Here is a 16,793-nt window from a genome sequence, read left to right on the forward strand (position 1 = left end):
CTAAGGCTGGCGCAGACGAGGTTATGAGTCTTGTCCACAAAGGAGAATCCCTGAATCGTGACAAAATTGTCCGCTAATAACTTTCTGCGGACTTCACGTACACAGCGTGCATTGATTTGTTGTAATTTAGTTGAGCGCCGTTTCTAGGTCTGGTTTTAAGTCGCCTTTGTGCGTTATTCGATACAGTTTTTAAGGGAGATTGACTGGAAAAACGTACCGCGAGGACAGCCCCTGTCTGCGCAGGTCTTAAGATTGCCGTCTATTTCTGGCAAAGTAGAATGGGATCTGGCTGGCAAGAGGCCAATTTTTTCATTTGGCTCAAGTAAATCGGAATAGGTTGCTCCTGGAGTGGTGATTTTATATTTAATTCCGCACAGTCATTTGTTTCTTCCGTTTTTAATGACTTGTTTATAACTTTCTGGCCCTGTTTTCAGGACCTGAAGGCGGCACGGCGCGAGGGCTGCAGCCCCGTGGTAGCGCGGCAGCCTCACCACTATGCGTCGCTGTACAGCAACTCGGGCGGCGTGCTGCACTACCTCGTGCGCCTGCCGCCCTTCACGGAGCTGTTCCTCAACTACCAAGGTACTGCCGCGTGTCCTCACTGCACTACTGGACATTGGCCGCCCTACTCTCCTGGTTAGACTTGTCACTTCAACTCGCCACTATCGGGCTTGGGACTACCCTGGGCACCCATGACTCCAAGATTGATGAGGTGCAATTTCGGGCTTTGGAGGGGACAAGTCAATTGACTTAGCTCCTTCAAAGCGACTGTAGCGCTTTTAGGCAAGTTCATAATTTTCTGCGAGACTTCCAGGGAAGAGCAGTTGCCCTCCCTGTCCCCTGGGTACGCCCGTGGTCCCGTTTATTCTCAAGAATCAAACATTCAACAATTAGATCTTGATTAAAATCAAAAATCAAAAATATTTATTCAATTTAGACCACAAGTGGCACTTATGATCGTCAAAATATAGTAAGTAAATAAAAAAAAGGTAGCCCTTATGGGGCACTTAACATGTCTCCTTATCTTTTGGGCCCTACCAGCGCTTCAAGACAAACATTATGGTGATTGACTTACTTTTGTGTTAATTCTCGTGCAGACAACAACTTCGACATGCCGGACCGCACGTTCCACTCGCTGGCCACGACGTGGCGGCTCATCACCAACGACTCGCCCACCGACGTCAAGGAGCTCATCCCCGAGCTCTTCTACCTGCCCGAGCTGTTCCACAATAACGAAGGTAACTACGTTTATTATGAAGTAGTCACTTGGATTGCATTATAAGATTTTTTTTACATGTTTAGGAGATCAACTCTCATGGGTATAACTTTTCGTTTTTCAGTCATCACTTAGAAAGAACTAGCTTTCCGCCCGCGGCTTCGCCCGCGTCGATTTTTTTCTATCACAGAAAAACTTTATCGCGCGCGTCCCTGTTTCAAAAACCGGGATTAAAATGTGTCCTTTCCCGGGACTCAAACCATATCTATATGCCATATTTCATCAAAATCTGTTCAGTGGTTTAGGCGTGAAAGCGTGACAGACAGACAGAGTTACTTTCGCATTTATAATATTAGTATATATAATGTTGGGAACAAATAGGTGGACTAAACTTTTTTATATTGGTTTTTGTTTTTATACTTTTTTATACATTTTGATACCTTTTTTTACAACTGTCAGGGCTTTTTTTTGGGCTAAATAAAGTTCCTTGATTTGAGTAGGACTGTTCATTTCCGCGTTGACCGGCCCTAGCGGCTGTCCATTACAAATAGCATTCGCATATTTTTCAATTTGCTGTTTTTTACTTCACGTAATCCCTTCCCCCTGTGACATGCGACGCACGTGTGCAGGGCTGGAGCTGGGCGTGCGGCAGTGCGGGCTGGGCGTGGACGACGTGGAGGTGCCGGCGTGGGCGGCCGAGGCGCGCGCCTTCGTGCTGCTGCACCGGCAGGCGCTGGAGGCGCCGCACGTCACCGAGCGCCTGCCGCACTGGCTCGACCTCGTGCTCGGCTACAAGCAGACCGGCCAGGCCGCCGTCGACGCGCTCAACGTGTTCCCCGCCTGCGTGAGTACCGGCGAGCTGGCGCGCGTGGAGGAGTTTCCATACTATACGTAATCATCATCAACAGCCCTTTACAGTTCACTGCTGGACTATGAGCCTCCTCCTCTATAGTGGAGGATTTTGCCAAAATCCCCACGCTTGGCAGGCGAGTTGGATTTTTTAGAGAGCGCTGCTGCCCGTTCTGTTTGATGTGTTTAGAACAAATTGGTTTAATGTGTAGTCCCTAAGGCCGACAATACACGGAGTTAGGCAGTGATCAACATACACGCACCGCTTTTGCAGTCAAGAGTCGACAGCTTGAAGCTGCCAGCGATAACTGCTCGAGCAGTTGGTATTAACTGCTCAACAAATCACAAGCGCGTGCGCCGTGGAATGATGAAAGTGTGCGGAGGTAACTGCGCGAGAGCTGTCGACAGCTCGAGCAGTCAGTGTATGGCTGCTGGCGACTGCTTGACCGCACGATAAAAATTCACCGTGCTGTCGACCGCCCGAATCACTGCAGTCGCAGCTTGAAGCTGTCGCCGTTGACTGCTTCAAGCGGTCCGTGTTATGCCGGCCTAAGTCGTCTCTTACGCCACCCGCGGGAAGAGTAGGGATTGGTGACAAATGTATTCTACTCTGCCGTCACCGCGCGGCTATACGTAGTACCACAGAATAATAATAAGTACTACGTACAGAAGTTTTACTTCGCAATGTCATTAACAATATGGTGTAATTTAGCCTGTCTCAAGAGTTAAGAACCATTTTGTTGACAAACGTCAGTGATCGGCACTGCGCCGAAGCTATAGGGCTGACTTCGGTAAAATGATGTGACGTGAGGTGCCAAACTGCGGAAAATGGCGGAGTAAAATGATTTAGCATGAATTATCATGAATAATATTAACTACTTATTTAGCTCTCAGTGTCTTGAGGCAACTTAAAAAAGTACATTCTGTGTTTTTATTATTATTTAAGCAGTTAAATACTGCACAATATTTAGTACACCATTTTCTTTATTTTCTTCCATCATACACAAGAATACGCGTGCGTGAGTCAATGTTCGCTCGTATGTGAGGCCTTGTCGAATAGTATCCTGTAGGTGGGCCATCGTGCGTGTTTTGTTTTCGATGTAAACTCGCGGAGATGAACAGGCCTGGTAGTACTCAATATTACTATGCTAGGGCTACAATCAGTGCCGTATTATCCATAAGGCACTTTAGGCCAGTGCCTAGGGGCCCACTATGACCAGGGGCCCAGCACTCCCGATTAAAAAATGAAAAATATAAAACATATGTTAAAGATGATGTATCAGAAAAGGTCAATTTTCAAGAAGGTTTAAACGATTTTGTATCTAAAAAAATTAGAAGTATACCTTTGCAATGTTATGACTAAAGTCTGTTGTTGATAATGATGGTACCTTCATTCAATTTCGTAATGTAGACAGTAAAAATTTCCAAATTGCGTTGTTGTGGTATGAAAAAGGGGGGGCCCGAAACGAGTTGTGCCTAGGGGCCCCGAGATGGTTAATCCGGCCCTGGCTACAATAACATGTGTTTATTGCAGACGTACTACGGCTTCGACCCGGCGGCGCTGGAGGACGAGGTGGACCGCACGGCGGCGGCGGCCATGGTGCGCACGTACGGGCAGGCGCCGCGCCAGCTGCTGCGCCAGCCGCACCCGCACGCCGCGCACGAGCTCACGCGCGCCGCGCCGCACCGGCAGGTACCACGCACACTGCACAGACGCTTACAATGCTGACTGGCAGTTTCACACAAACCTCTCTACCTTAAAGCCTTGGGCAGACCAAACGCAGGGCAGTAGCAGCGCAGTTTGAATGCGGGCCCGCGCAAGTTGTAATACAAGAAACTTTTTGAAGTATGTCACACCAAATGGCAATGCCAGATTTTGTATGGAAGGTGGCGTCTTTTTTTTTTTCGCGCGGCGGCCATCGACCAAACTTTGTTTTTTAATAAATCCCAACTAATATTATAAATGCGAAAGTAACTCTGTCTGTCTGTCTGTCTGTCTGTCTGTCTGTCTGTCTGTTACGCTTTCCCGCTTAAACCTCGCAACCGATTTTGATGAAATTTGGCATAGAGATAGTTTGAGTCCCGGGAAAGAACATAGGATAGTTTTTATCCCGGTTTTTGAAACAGGGACGCGCGCGATAAAGTTTTTTTGTGACAGACAAAATTCCACGCGGGCGAAGCCGCGGGCGGAAAGCTAGTAGTGTAATAAACCAAACTTACTATGACATGTATACCTCTAAACTCAGTCTGAACTGAGTTACGAGCATTAGAAGTTTGATGATTTTCATATTAGATTTGCTTTTTGCGCGCGAAGTTTTCAAACAAATTGCAACAAAATAGTGAGATTGTATGTGTAAACAAACAATACCATCCATTATAGGCTCCAGACATCAGTGTGGAGCAGAATCAGCGCAATAAAAAAATAGCGCAATATTTTGTTGCAATTTCTTACAAAACTTGCGCACAAAAAGCAAATCTAGTATGAAAATCATCAAACTTCTAATGCTCGTAACTCAGTTCAGACTGAATTTAGAGGTATACATGCCGTAGTAAGTTTGGTTTATCACACTATTTTGTAATCAAAAAACAAAGTTTGATCGATGGCCGCGCGAAAAAAAAAAGACGCCACTTTCCATACAAAATCTGGCATTGCCATTTGAACGCGGGCCCGCGCTCCAAACGCGCCGCACTGCAACTGCCGAAATACAAACGAGGCGGCGCGGGTGCGGGACAGAAGCGGCGCGAGCGCGGGCCCGCGCTGTTGTATTACTATGGCGGCCATATTAGCAAGACACACCGGACGCAGGGCGGTAGCAGCGCGTTGAAAGCGGTTTTCGAATATTTAAAATTTTGACAACCGGCCGCGTTGCAACTGCTTTGAAACTGAGCTGCTTTCAGTGTACCTCAGCCGCGCTGCAACTGACACGCACTGTTTCTGACCCGCGTTTGGTCTGTGGGAGCCTTAAGGGTCACATCCACAACCACATAACACCACCACCGGCGTTTATTATGTAGTTTTATTTATTTATTTATTTAGTACAATCAACAAGACAGACACAATTACAAGCAGAGGGATTTACATACTATTTTTTTTTTAGGACTAGGTGCTATCTTAATGGACATGGCGCACAATTTTTGTTGAAGATGCCAAAAAAAACTACAAAAAATTAGAATGAATACTGTATTTTTACTTTTTTGATATCTTTAAAAATGACTGAAATATTCAAGCTCAAAGTGCGCTCTTCCGCTAGTAGCGATTTTCCGCGCGGATTTTAAAAATGTGACGTAGTAACATGAAAAGCAGCATGTAAGATATTATCTGTGTACAATGGTTAGAATGGTTAGTAGGGGAGCCGAAGCGGCAATTTCGGGACTTACTAAAGAGTGGCAGACTAACATACAAGGAAATACTTTGTACCTGGTTGATTACCTCTAAGTATGAATTTTTGATATAAAACGGCATTAGTTCCTATGCCTCTCACCCAAAAAATACCTCAATTAAGCCCAAATTTGAGACCGCAGCCAAACTTTAAAAGACAAAAAGTGGTAAATGGGTTAACGTGCGGGGGCTGCAAAATCATGTTGTGACGTCACGCGCGAATATTGGAAATTTTTGAAAATTTTAAAAAGTCCGTGAACTTCTCGAGGCTCTATCTTCGGTAATACTGGATGGATTGAGGTGAAATAAAAACTAGTGTAATGTGTGTGATCTAAACTTTAAATTAAGTCATAATTTAACTTAATATTACAACTTATGCGTGTTGTCCATTACAGGCTGCCACGGCATGCAAAAGTGTTTTCAAACATTTCATATGTACTTGTCGCACACGGTGACGCTGGTAGCCGCCACACGCTACAAAACACCGCTGCTCGCTTCTTGTGTGGCTGTCGCGCGCTTCATCTACAATTGTAGCCGCTTCTTTTGGCTGCGTTTGTGGCTGTGGCGTGGGTGATTTTCCTTGGGTTTATATGGGGACTTACCACGGCCTCACGCAGGTGGCATAAAGTGTGTATGTAATATGTAAACGCGCTAAAGTGATCCTTTAATCTCTTGTTGCAGCTGGAGGCATGGGGCGGGGCCATCGGCGTGCGCTGGGGCCGCTACTGCGGCTCGCCCGAGCTGCCCGACCCAGTCGTGGTGGCCCGACGCGCGGGCGCCGCGAGCGTGGTGCCGCTGCCCGCGCCGCGCCTCGCTGCCGCCTTGCCGCAAGCCACTGCGCTGCTGGCGCTGCCGGGTGAGTCAAATCATAATTTTTATTCAATACTTATAAGACCGCCTAATTGTACCTTATGTGTTCCTTTTCTTTCTGTTTCTTTTTATGTGGTGTACAATAAAGAGTATTTATTATTATTATTATTACTTAGGACCTTAAAACCTAGATGCGGGCAGCACAGGACAGTTAATTATGGAAAGCCTTGGGGGGAGGTCTTTGTCCAGCAGTGGACGTTATTTGGCTGAAACTAACGAACGAAAAAATTTTGGCACTTTCGAGCGCTTAAACATATCCCAAATATAGCTTGCTTTGACACCACTTAAACATGCTGCTGAAGTGAAAAGGATGACGATTTGGGTACATGCTGACGATGTTATCCTTATACATATGCTACACCACTTACAACGTTTGTCGTAGTTAATCGAAGTACACAATGTGAGCACGAAGTGCGTGTTTACATTATAATAATAAATCCTTTATTTAACAAAGATTATCACTTAGTATTGCTAGTGGTCCCCAAACTACTTAGTTTACACCTGACTCTTGGGGACTACAATATGAGGCTTGAAATTAAATGGCGTTGTAAATGCACTTTAAACTAGCAAGTAACAAAATAAATTATCCAGTAACCTAGTCTCGTCTTGCCCGACTTCCGAAAATGCGAACACGATCCGATGTTACATGACGAGATATGCAGTAGACTTCGGTTAATATCCTCGAAGACTTTGAGCTTTGAGCGAGTTATTTAGTTTTGAGATTACAAATGAAGAGGCTTTGGAATCGCCACTAAAACCCACTAATTATTATCTTTATCGTTTTCTTATGCAGGCGACGCGTCGTCGAACAGTGCAGGCGGCGGCGCGTGGGGCGTGGTGTCGTGGGGCCACTGGGACGGCATCGTGCGCCTGCGCCAGCGCCGCGACGCGCCGCCCGACCTGCTGCTGCAGGTGCCGCCGCTCGACCAGGTGCGCACTACCAGCTTGTACAACAGTTACAGAAGTAGGTTACCTACTTCACCTAAGCACCCGTACCCAGTTACCTACAAAAGGTAGGGTAAAAAGATTATGAGACATGTAGAGGCTCCTTAAGAGCATATGACGATTTGTAAGAACTATTTATTAGTCTAAACAAATAAAGAAATTTTGACTTTGACTTTGACTACCTACTGTAGGTAGGAAACTGGGTACGGGTGCTTCAGGCAGCGCCTACACAGGATGACGCTGTGCGAGTCTGCACTATGCCCATGCGGCGAGGAAGTCGAAGAGAGCCGCGATCACGCACTTTGGGAATGTAACCTTTATGACGAAGCTCGACAGAAGATGCTGGATGCGATACGGAGAGCCGAGCAAGGATCTGTTTATCACCAGGACCTCGCGAGTAGTCGCAGTAACTCCATCCATTCGCGATCTGGGAGTGATACACGATTCCAAACTGATTTTTGATGACCATATAGATAGCATAGTAGCTAAGGCGTCAAGGGCTCTCGGTTTTGTAATGCGTAGCTCAGTCTGTTTTAACAAGGTAAAGACACTTAAAATACTATATTGCACATTTGTGCGTAGTCACCTTGAGTATGCGTCGCAGATCTGGAACCCTAGGTACCAAACATACGTCTCTCGCTTGGAGAATATCCAGAAAAAGTTTATAAGGTTTATTTGTTACCGTACCAGATCACAGTATAGTTCGTCGGACTACTCTAACATCTGTAAAAGGCACCACATCCTTCCTCTTGCCATTAGGCGTGAAATATCTGATATCACATATCTTATAAAAGTTATCACAGCTGAGATTGACTGCTCTGAACTCCTAGCTAACATTCAATTTAATGCTCCAAAAAGAATTCTGCGCAATAANGACTACGAACAAAGGGTGTTCTTCGCGAAGGTATTAAAAAAAATATGCTCATTGTCGTAAACAATATGATATAATTTAGCTTGTCTCAAGAGTCTAGCACCATTTTTTTGACAGACATCAGTGATCGGTACTGTGCCGAAGCTATAGGGCTGACTTCGGTAAAATGATGTGACGTGAGGTGCCAAAATGGCGGAGGAAATACATGATTTAGCATGAATTATCATGAATAATATTAACTACTTATTTACCTCTCAGTGTCTTGAGGCAACTTAAAAAAGTACATTCTGTGTTTTTATTATTATTTAGGCAGTTAAATACTGCACAGTATTTAGTACACCATTTTCTTTATTTTCTTCCATCATACACAAGAAAACGCGTGCGCGAGTCAATGTTCGCTCGTATGTGAGGCCTTGTCAAATAGAATCCTGTAGGTGGGCCATGGTGCGTGTTTTGTTTTCGATGTAAACTCGCGGAGATGAACAGGCCTGACTTTACCTTTATCTTTTTCATATACAGGCGACGCGTCGTCGAGTAACGCAGGTGGCGGCGCATGGGGCGTGTTGTCGTGGGGCCACTGGGACGGCATCGTGCGCCTGCGCCAGCGCCGCGACGCGCCGCCCGACCTGCTGCTGCAGGTGCCGCCGCTCGACCAGGTGCGCACTACCAGCTTGTACAACAGTTACAGAAGTAGGTAGGTAACTGGGTACGGGTGCTTCAGGCAGCGCCTACACAGGATGACGCTGTGCGAGTCTGCACTATGCCAATGCGGCGAGGAAGTCAAAGAGAGCCGCGATCACGCACTTTGGGAATGTAACCTTTATGACGAAGCTCGACAGAAGGTGCTGGATGCGATACGGANAACTAACATCGACATATTTTGTACTAGCATTGCTGTGGCGAGGAGAAAGCTAGGCGACCGTTTTTTTAAGGACAGCTAAATTGTTTTTCTGTTTAGCAATGTTTTCCAATACTTTTTATTTAGGATACATAGTATATTATAGTAGTGTAGTACGTAGTATGTAGTAACCCTGGTGCAAAGGCTCACTAAATTTTTTAAATTGTTTTTACCTGTGGGAACCTATAAGTGGTTTACTCGTTGCCTATCTTGTGTCATTATTACACACTGTAAAACCCTGGTTTTCCTAAATAAATAAATAAATAAATAACTGGATCGCGCTGCGCGAGTTCGCGCACTCCTGGCACACAATCAGGCGAAGTTATGAGAAGAAGTGATGACATTTATCAACGATAGCAGCCCGACGCGAAGTACCGTATTTGTGGTGTCAAGCCCCAGAAGAGGGAGAATTGACTATGAGAAGGCACATGGATCAGATAAATTTGTAGGGCAAAGTCAAGCAAAGCGCCCGGGGAAAAGAGCCCAGAGCAAGTACCTGCGCGCTCTCCCAAGATTCGGTTCGTACGCCGTGAGGCAGGTAGAACCATGGGTGGTGGTGGGTAGTTACAGAAGTAGATCGTTTCATCCACGAATACTTGCCCCACCAATTTTTGGTCGAGGGAAGCGCGGGGTGCGGGGAGTTTAATCCGAGCAATCAGTGTCATTATTGCAGTATGCGTATGCACTCATGGTTAACCTCTCCTATGCTTTGTCTCATATCTGTGCAACCTCTGTCAACTGCTTTGTCTCAGATCTAAGACAAGATTACTTTGTCATTTGGAACATCATTTAAAAACCGTAGCAGTTGGGGGGTGCAGTTTTGCGCGGCTCAATAGCACGCCAAAGGTTAATTTAGCGTGTACCGATAACACTCAAACATTAGCAGAAGAATGATGGGCGCGTCTTCGTGGATGAAACGATCTGTACATTATTCAGCAATTAACATTTTAGTTGCATACATAATTAATTTTATTGAGACAAGCTGAAAAGGTGCCGGCTCAGCAATAACGTGAAATGATACAAGTCACGAAACACGAAAAAAAGAAATGCTCGTTCACGACACGGCCAGGCAAAAAAACCTATTTGTTGCTTTCTTGTTATTGCAACATTTTTATTTGCAAAAAATTTGTTAGTTAAAATTAAACTGCAACATTGTTCACTGCCTGAACCAGATAACCCTGATGACGTCGTCCACGAGCGCGTCGTGCCCTGTGATCGTGGGCTACGCGTCGGGGCGCGTGGAGGCGTGGCGCGTGAGTGTGGTGCGCGGCGCGCCGCCCCGCCTGCGCGCGCGGGCCTTGCTAGCGCACCGCGCGCCGCTCGCCGCCGCCCACGCCTGCCCGCCCGCTGCCACCCTCGCCACTGCTGACACACATGGAGTTATACTGCTGTGGGACCTGGCCGAGTAAGTACACTAGTACTACACGTAGATGTGTCGCGTCGGGGCGCGTGGAGGCGTGGCGCGTGGGCGTGGTGCCCCGCCTGCGCGCGCGGGCCTTGCTAGCGCACCGCGCGCCGCTCGCCGCCGCCCACGCCTGCCCGCCTGCTGCCACGCTTGCCACTGTTATACTGCTGTGGGACCTGGCCGAGTAAGTAATGAGTATAGTCTTCTAAGTTAAGCTTGATTTCCTCTTAGCTTTGGCTGACGTCGATGACCGACGTCGACGGCGCGTACGAATATACACTAGTGTGTGAGCATCTGCCGCCGCCTGCCCGCCTGCCGCTACGCTCGCTACTGCTGATACGCATGGAGTTATCTTACTTTGGGACCTGGCCGAGTGAGTACACTAGTATTACACGTAGATGTGTCGCGTAAGGACGCGTGGAGGCGTGGCGCATGTCCCTGGTATACTGCCTGCGCGCGCGGGCCTTGTTAGCACACCGCGCGCCGCTCGCCGCCGCCCACGCCTGCCCACCGGCTGCCACGCTCGCTACTGCTGACACGCATGGTGTTATACTGCTGTGGGACCTGGCCGAGTGAGTACACTAGTGCTACACGTAGATATGTCGCGTCAGGGCGCGTGGAGGCGTGGTGCTCCGCGCGCCGCTCGCCGCCGCCCACGCCTGCCCGCCGGCTGCCACGCTTGCTACTGCTGACACGCATGGAGTTATACTGCTGTGGGACCTGGCCGAGTGAGTACGCTAGCATTAGTGCTTGTTCACGTAGGTACGCGCGGACGCGGGGGCGGGTGCGGGCGCGGGAAACGTTGCGAGCTCGTGTTCACATTAACCACCAGGCGTTCGCGCGAGTGTGACGTACTATCGTTTCTAGCGACGAGTTCAAACTGGTTGAACTTACCTGACGTCGCGAGTGAAACGCGCGCGCCGCCGCTAGTCTGACATGAACACACACAAACATCTTCACGCGTTGAAATTACCGCGAGCGCTCCGCGCGGGCCAGTCGCTAGCTTGCCCGCTAGTTAGACCGCACCTGCGTTTCGTACGTGAACACTTGGAATCACTACATATGTTTGATATTTCGTCACCGCGCCCGCCACCGCGCTCGCGAGTCAACGTGAACAAGCACTTACACGTAGATGTGTCGCGTCGGGGCGCGTGCCCGCCCGCTGCAACGCTTGCTACTGCTGACACGCATGGCGTCATACTGCTGAAGGACCTGGCCCAGTGAGTATACTCTCCCAACATAGGCTTGATTTTCTCTTAGGCTGACGTCGGCGGCGTGTACGAATATATACTATTGTCTGGTCTGTGAGCTGTAGAATTTTGTCCAATGACCCCAAGCTACCCATCCTTATCGCTCGCGCGTAATTATGTTGTTATTGCGCTCGCACACTCACTGCGGGTGCCAGTCGCACAGTCGCGACAGCAATATAATTACACGCGAGCGATAAGGATGGGTAGCTAGGGGTCATTGGATAAAATACGTGCTCACAGACCGGGCTTTAGCTCTATGTGATCATTTGCCGCCGCCGCCGCCTGCCCGCCCGCTGCCACGCTTGCCACTGCTGACACGCATGAAGTCATACTGCTGTGGGACCTGGCCGAGTGAGTATACTAGTGATACACGTAGATGTGTCGCGTCGGGGCGCGTGGAGGCGTGGCGCGTCGCCGTAGTGCGCGGCGCTCCGCCACGCCTGCGCGCGCGGGCCTTGCTCGCGCACCGCGCGCCACTCACCGCTGCCGCCGCCTGCCCGCCTGCTGCTACCCTCGCCACTGCTGACACGCAAGGAGTCATCCTGCTGTGGGACCTGGCCGAGTGAGTATACTCTCCCAACTTAGGCAACTTTTGGCTGACGTCGGCGGCACGTACGAATATACACTAGTTCTATGTGAGCATCTGCCGCCGCCTGCCCGCCCGCCGCCACGCTTGCCACTGCTGACACGCATGGCGTCATACTGCTGTGGGACCTGGCCGAGTGAGTACACTAGCATTAGTGCTTGTTCACGTAGGTACGCGCGGACGCGGGGCCGGGTGCGGGCGCGGGAAACGTTGCGAGCTCGTGTTCACATTAACCACCAGGCGTTCGCGCGAGTGTGACGTACTATCGTTTCTATCGACGAGTTCAAACTGGTTGAACTTACCTGACGTCGGGAGTGAAACGCGCGCGCCGCCGCTAGTTTGACATGAACACACACAAACATCTTCATGCGTTGAAATTACCGCGAGCGCTCCGCGCGCACCAGTCGCTAGCTTGCCCGCTAGTTAGACCGCACCTGCGTTTCGTACGTGAACACTTGGAATCACTACATATGTTTGATATTTCGTCACCGCGCCCGCCACCGCGCTCGCGAGTCAACGTGAACAAGCACTTACACGTAGATGTGTCGCGTCGGGGCGCGTGCCCGCCCGCTGCCACGCTCGCTACTGCTGATACGCATGGAGTTATCTTACTTTGGGACCTGGCCGAGTGAGTACACTAGTGTTAAACGGAGATGTGTCGCGTCAGGGCGCGTGGAGGCGTGGCGGTGGGCACCACGCCCACCCACCTGCGCGCGCGGGCCTTGTTAGCGCACCGCGCGCCGCTCGCCGCCGCCGACGCCTGCCCGCCTGCTGCCACGCTTGCCACTGCTGATACGCATGGAGTTATACTGCTGTGGGACCTGGCTGAGTGAGTATACTCTCCCAACTTAGGCTTGATTTATTCTTAGGCTGACATCGATGACCGACATCAGTGACGCGTACATAAATACACTAGTTCTATTATGATCATCTGCCCCCGCCTGGCCGCCGGCCGCCACCCTCGATAATACTGATACCCATTAACATAACTTATTTATTACATAATTTGATATAATCTCGTCCCATCTAGATTGACTTACATCCGCACGCTTCCGAACCGGGACATGCTGCCGGTGACGCACCTGGCGATAAGCCCCACGTTGTCCGACGTGGCGTCAGTACACGACACGGCTCGCTCCCCGGACAGTCCGGACGCGCGCGAGCAGCCGCCCGGACAGGACGGCGACGCTGACTCCTACGAGAGGGACGCCACCGACAAGTACCAGTCGCTCATCAGAGTGCATACGGTCAATGGGCGGTTCGTCGGTGAGTTTGACTTCAAAGTTAGCAACAGATCTACGCTGTAACATATTTTTCGATTTCGGGTACTATTGCATTTAGAACTTTTATGAAACTTTTAGGGCTCCTTCCTACGAGGACATTCCGTGTGTGGGCCGCAAAGAGCCGATCTGTTCGAATTTGCTATTCGGTTTTTTCATTAAACTTTACTAGTAAAAGCAGGATCCAATTTAATCGAACTTTAAGCTGGATCTCCACTAGAGGCACCCTCGAGTCGAGCGGCTGCCGCGACCCCCGGCTGCTCTAATGGAGACGCTACCTCAAACTGAAGCACGACTCATTGCGAGTTAAAAGGCGCGGATCGAGTCACATTTTGTCACTCGGGACGAGGCAGCCGCTCGGCTCGAGGCTGCCTCTAGTAGATACGCGGTTTTATGGGATGTATTTTATTTAAGGTTGCATATTTACTGAAATATCATTGTTCCCGCAGGCAGCGTGCGCGTGACGGAGCGCGTGACGTGCGTGTGCTACTCGGCGGCGGCGGAGGGCGCCAGCGTGAACGTGGTGGCGGCCGGGCTGGCGGGCGGCGGCGCGGCGCTGTACTCCTCCTGGGACCTGCGGCCCGTCGCGCGCCTGCCGCCCGCGCTCGCCGGGCCCGCGCGGCCCACGCCGCTCTGCAGGTAACGAGCCGCGAGCCACGTCACACCACACTCGCAGGACGGCGGCGGGCGGCGGCGCGGCGCTGTACTCCTCCTGGGACCTGCGGCCCGTCGCGCGCCTGCCGCCCGCGCTCGCCGGGCCCGCGCGGCCCACGCCGCTCTGCAGGTAACGAGCCGCGAGCCACGTCACACCACACTCGCAGGACGGCGGCGGGCGGCGGCGCGGCGCTGTACTCCTCCTGGGACCTGCGGCCCGTCGCGCGCCTGCCGCCCGCGCTCGCCGGGCCCGCGCGGCCCACGCCGCTCTGCAGGTAACGAGCCGCGAGCCACGTCACACCACACTCGCAGGACGGCGGCGGGCGGCGGCGCGGCGCTGTACTCCTCCTGGGACCTGCGGCCCGTCGCGCGCCTGCCGCCCGCGCTCGCCGGGCCCGCGCGGCCCACGCCGCTCTGCAGGTAACGAGCCGCGAGCCACGTCACACCACACTCGCAGGACGGCGGCGGGCGGCGGCGCGGCGCTGTACTCCTCCTGGGACCTGCGGCCCGTCGCGCGCCTGCCGCCCGCGCTCGCCGGGCCCGCGCGGCCCACGCCGCTCTGCAGGTAACGAGCCGCGAGCCACGTCACACCACACTCGCAGGACGGCGGCGGGCGGCGGCGCGGCGCTGTACTCCTCCTGGGACCTGCGGCCCGTCGCGCGCCTGCCGCCCGCGCTCGCCGGGCCCGCGCGGCCCACGCCGCTCTGCAGGTAACGAGCCGCGAGCCACGTCACACCACACTCGCAGGACGGCGGCGGGCGGCGGCGCGGCGCTGTACTCCTCCTGGGACCTGCGGCCCGTCGCGCGCCTGCCGCCCGCGCTCGCCGGGCCCGCGCGGCCCACGCCGCTCTGCAGGTAACGAGCCGCGAGCCACGTCACACCACACTCGCAGGACGGCGGCGGGCGGCGGCGCGGCGCTGTACTCCTCCTGGGACCTGCGGCCCGTCGCGCGCCTGCCGCCCGCGCTCGCCGGGCCCGCGCGGCCCACGCCGCTCTGCAGGTAACGAGCCGCGAGCCACGTCACACCACACTCGCAGGACGGCGGCGGGCGGCGGCGCGGCGCTGTACTCCTCCTGGGACCTGCGGCCCGTCGCGCGCCTGCCGCCCGCGCTCGCCGGGCCCGCGCGGCCCACGCCGCTCTGCAGGTAACGAGCCGCGAGCCACGTCACACCACACTCGCGTGACGGCGGCGGGCGGCGGCGCGGGGCTGTCGAGTGGCAACCATAAAAATTTCTTCTTAGGATTGAATTTACTTTATTTAAAACATTTTTTTTCTTTTCAGTCACCATTATTTGTAAGGTGTTCGCAGCTTTACACTCGTAGTCGTAGCTGCTAAAATTCTTACTCTTCGTCCTCATATGGAGCTTGGCACAGAGTTCAAAGCGTGTGTAAAATGGTATCTGTGCACATAATCCTCATGTCCTTTTGTGTGCCCGCAGCCTGGCGTACAGCAGCGACAGCATGGCGCTGTTCGGCTGCTACGCGGACGGCTGGGCCGTGGCGTGGGAGGCGGGCGGCGCGGGCGCGGGCCGCTCGGCGCGCCTGCTGCCGGCGCACGCGCTCCTGTGACGTCACCACACCCGCCCCCCTCCCGATCAGACAGAACCCGTCAGTCGCCAACGGTCGCCTGGCTGCTGACCTGACTGCGCAGTGCGCAAATAATTGGGAAAAAGAAAAATCTTTCTACTTAAAAACATTGGAAATATTCACAACGACAACATCGTATTTAAACAAAAGAATTGCTATATCTTTTCAGTATTCATCTTTATTTTATACCTTCTATTGAATGACCGAAGAACACCTCCTTCCGGCGCGTATAACTTTGTGGTGGTGGTAGTAAAAAATATAAAATACGTGATCCCTAATATCAAGCTGTTTTCGTGTTACAGATACACAAAATGTTGTCCTTTAAAAAGATTAAGATTTTCGCTACGAAGACTAATTAATAATTAAGATATCACAGAATTTTATTGTTGAAAATTGTAAGTAACCTTCTTAACTATTTTATCTAATTTAGGGCTGATTTTTCAATCGTCGGATAACTTTTAACTGTGGAATAAACTTGTCATTTTGACATATTTTCCATACTGAAACCGTCAATGTGCCAAACTTATTCTTCAGTTAAAAGTTATCTGACTATTGAAAAATCAGCCTTTAACCACTCTGTCTTATCTATTTTTCTAATTTTTTTCATGCTTTCGTATCTCGATCAACACTTACTTTTCTTTTCAGAGATGATTTGTAACTACTTAACAACATATCAATTTGTATATTTAACATGTCGTGTATTTACAGGATTTTCTCGAATTCGAAACTTTCTGATACACCTTGTCGGACGTTAAAAATAAAATGGTTAAGTTTGCTCTTTTAAGATAAATCCCGTCTAGTAGTGTAAGCTCATATTGAGTACCCTCATGATTGAATACTCGCGACGTTTGAGATTCAAGATGCTAGCGATGCCAAAGGTGACTTAGATGGAACCACTTATGTTTATTCCCATTTAGATTAGTGAAATGCGAAAGATACTACATGTAAGCAAATGAGAATGTTATGTCTATTTTTGAAATAAATTCGATCTAATCGCCTTTTT

General features: G+C 50.9%; 1 protein-coding gene across 1 annotated transcript in view; it reads left to right on the top strand.

Annotated features, from left to right (window-relative positions):
- The window catches only part of mv (lysosomal-trafficking regulator mauve), a 29,569-nt gene extending 13,789 nt beyond the window's left edge, over positions 1 to 15,780 (top strand). The window contains exons 14-23 of the mRNA XM_028314809.1: positions 435 to 582; positions 1,098 to 1,238; positions 1,846 to 2,060; positions 3,600 to 3,758; positions 6,126 to 6,300; positions 7,108 to 7,244; positions 10,201 to 10,433; positions 13,300 to 13,535; positions 13,999 to 14,188; positions 15,643 to 15,780. Of these exons, the coding sequence (XP_028170610.1) occupies positions 435 to 582; positions 1,098 to 1,238; positions 1,846 to 2,060; positions 3,600 to 3,758; positions 6,126 to 6,300; positions 7,108 to 7,244; positions 10,201 to 10,433; positions 13,300 to 13,535; positions 13,999 to 14,188; positions 15,643 to 15,772 (1,764 nt within the window). The 3' untranslated portion in view covers positions 15,773 to 15,780. The remainder of the gene's footprint in view (positions 1 to 434; positions 583 to 1,097; positions 1,239 to 1,845; positions 2,061 to 3,599; positions 3,759 to 6,125; positions 6,301 to 7,107; positions 7,245 to 10,200; positions 10,434 to 13,299; positions 13,536 to 13,998; positions 14,189 to 15,642) is intronic.
- The last annotated feature ends 1,013 nt before the right edge of the window (positions 15,781 to 16,793 follow it).

This window comes from Ostrinia furnacalis, unplaced genomic scaffold (assembly GCF_004193835.3).
Source record: "Ostrinia furnacalis isolate ACB-3 unplaced genomic scaffold, ASM419383v2 OfSCF0319, whole genome shotgun sequence".
Lineage (NCBI taxonomy): Eukaryota > Metazoa > Arthropoda > Insecta > Lepidoptera > Crambidae > Ostrinia > Ostrinia furnacalis.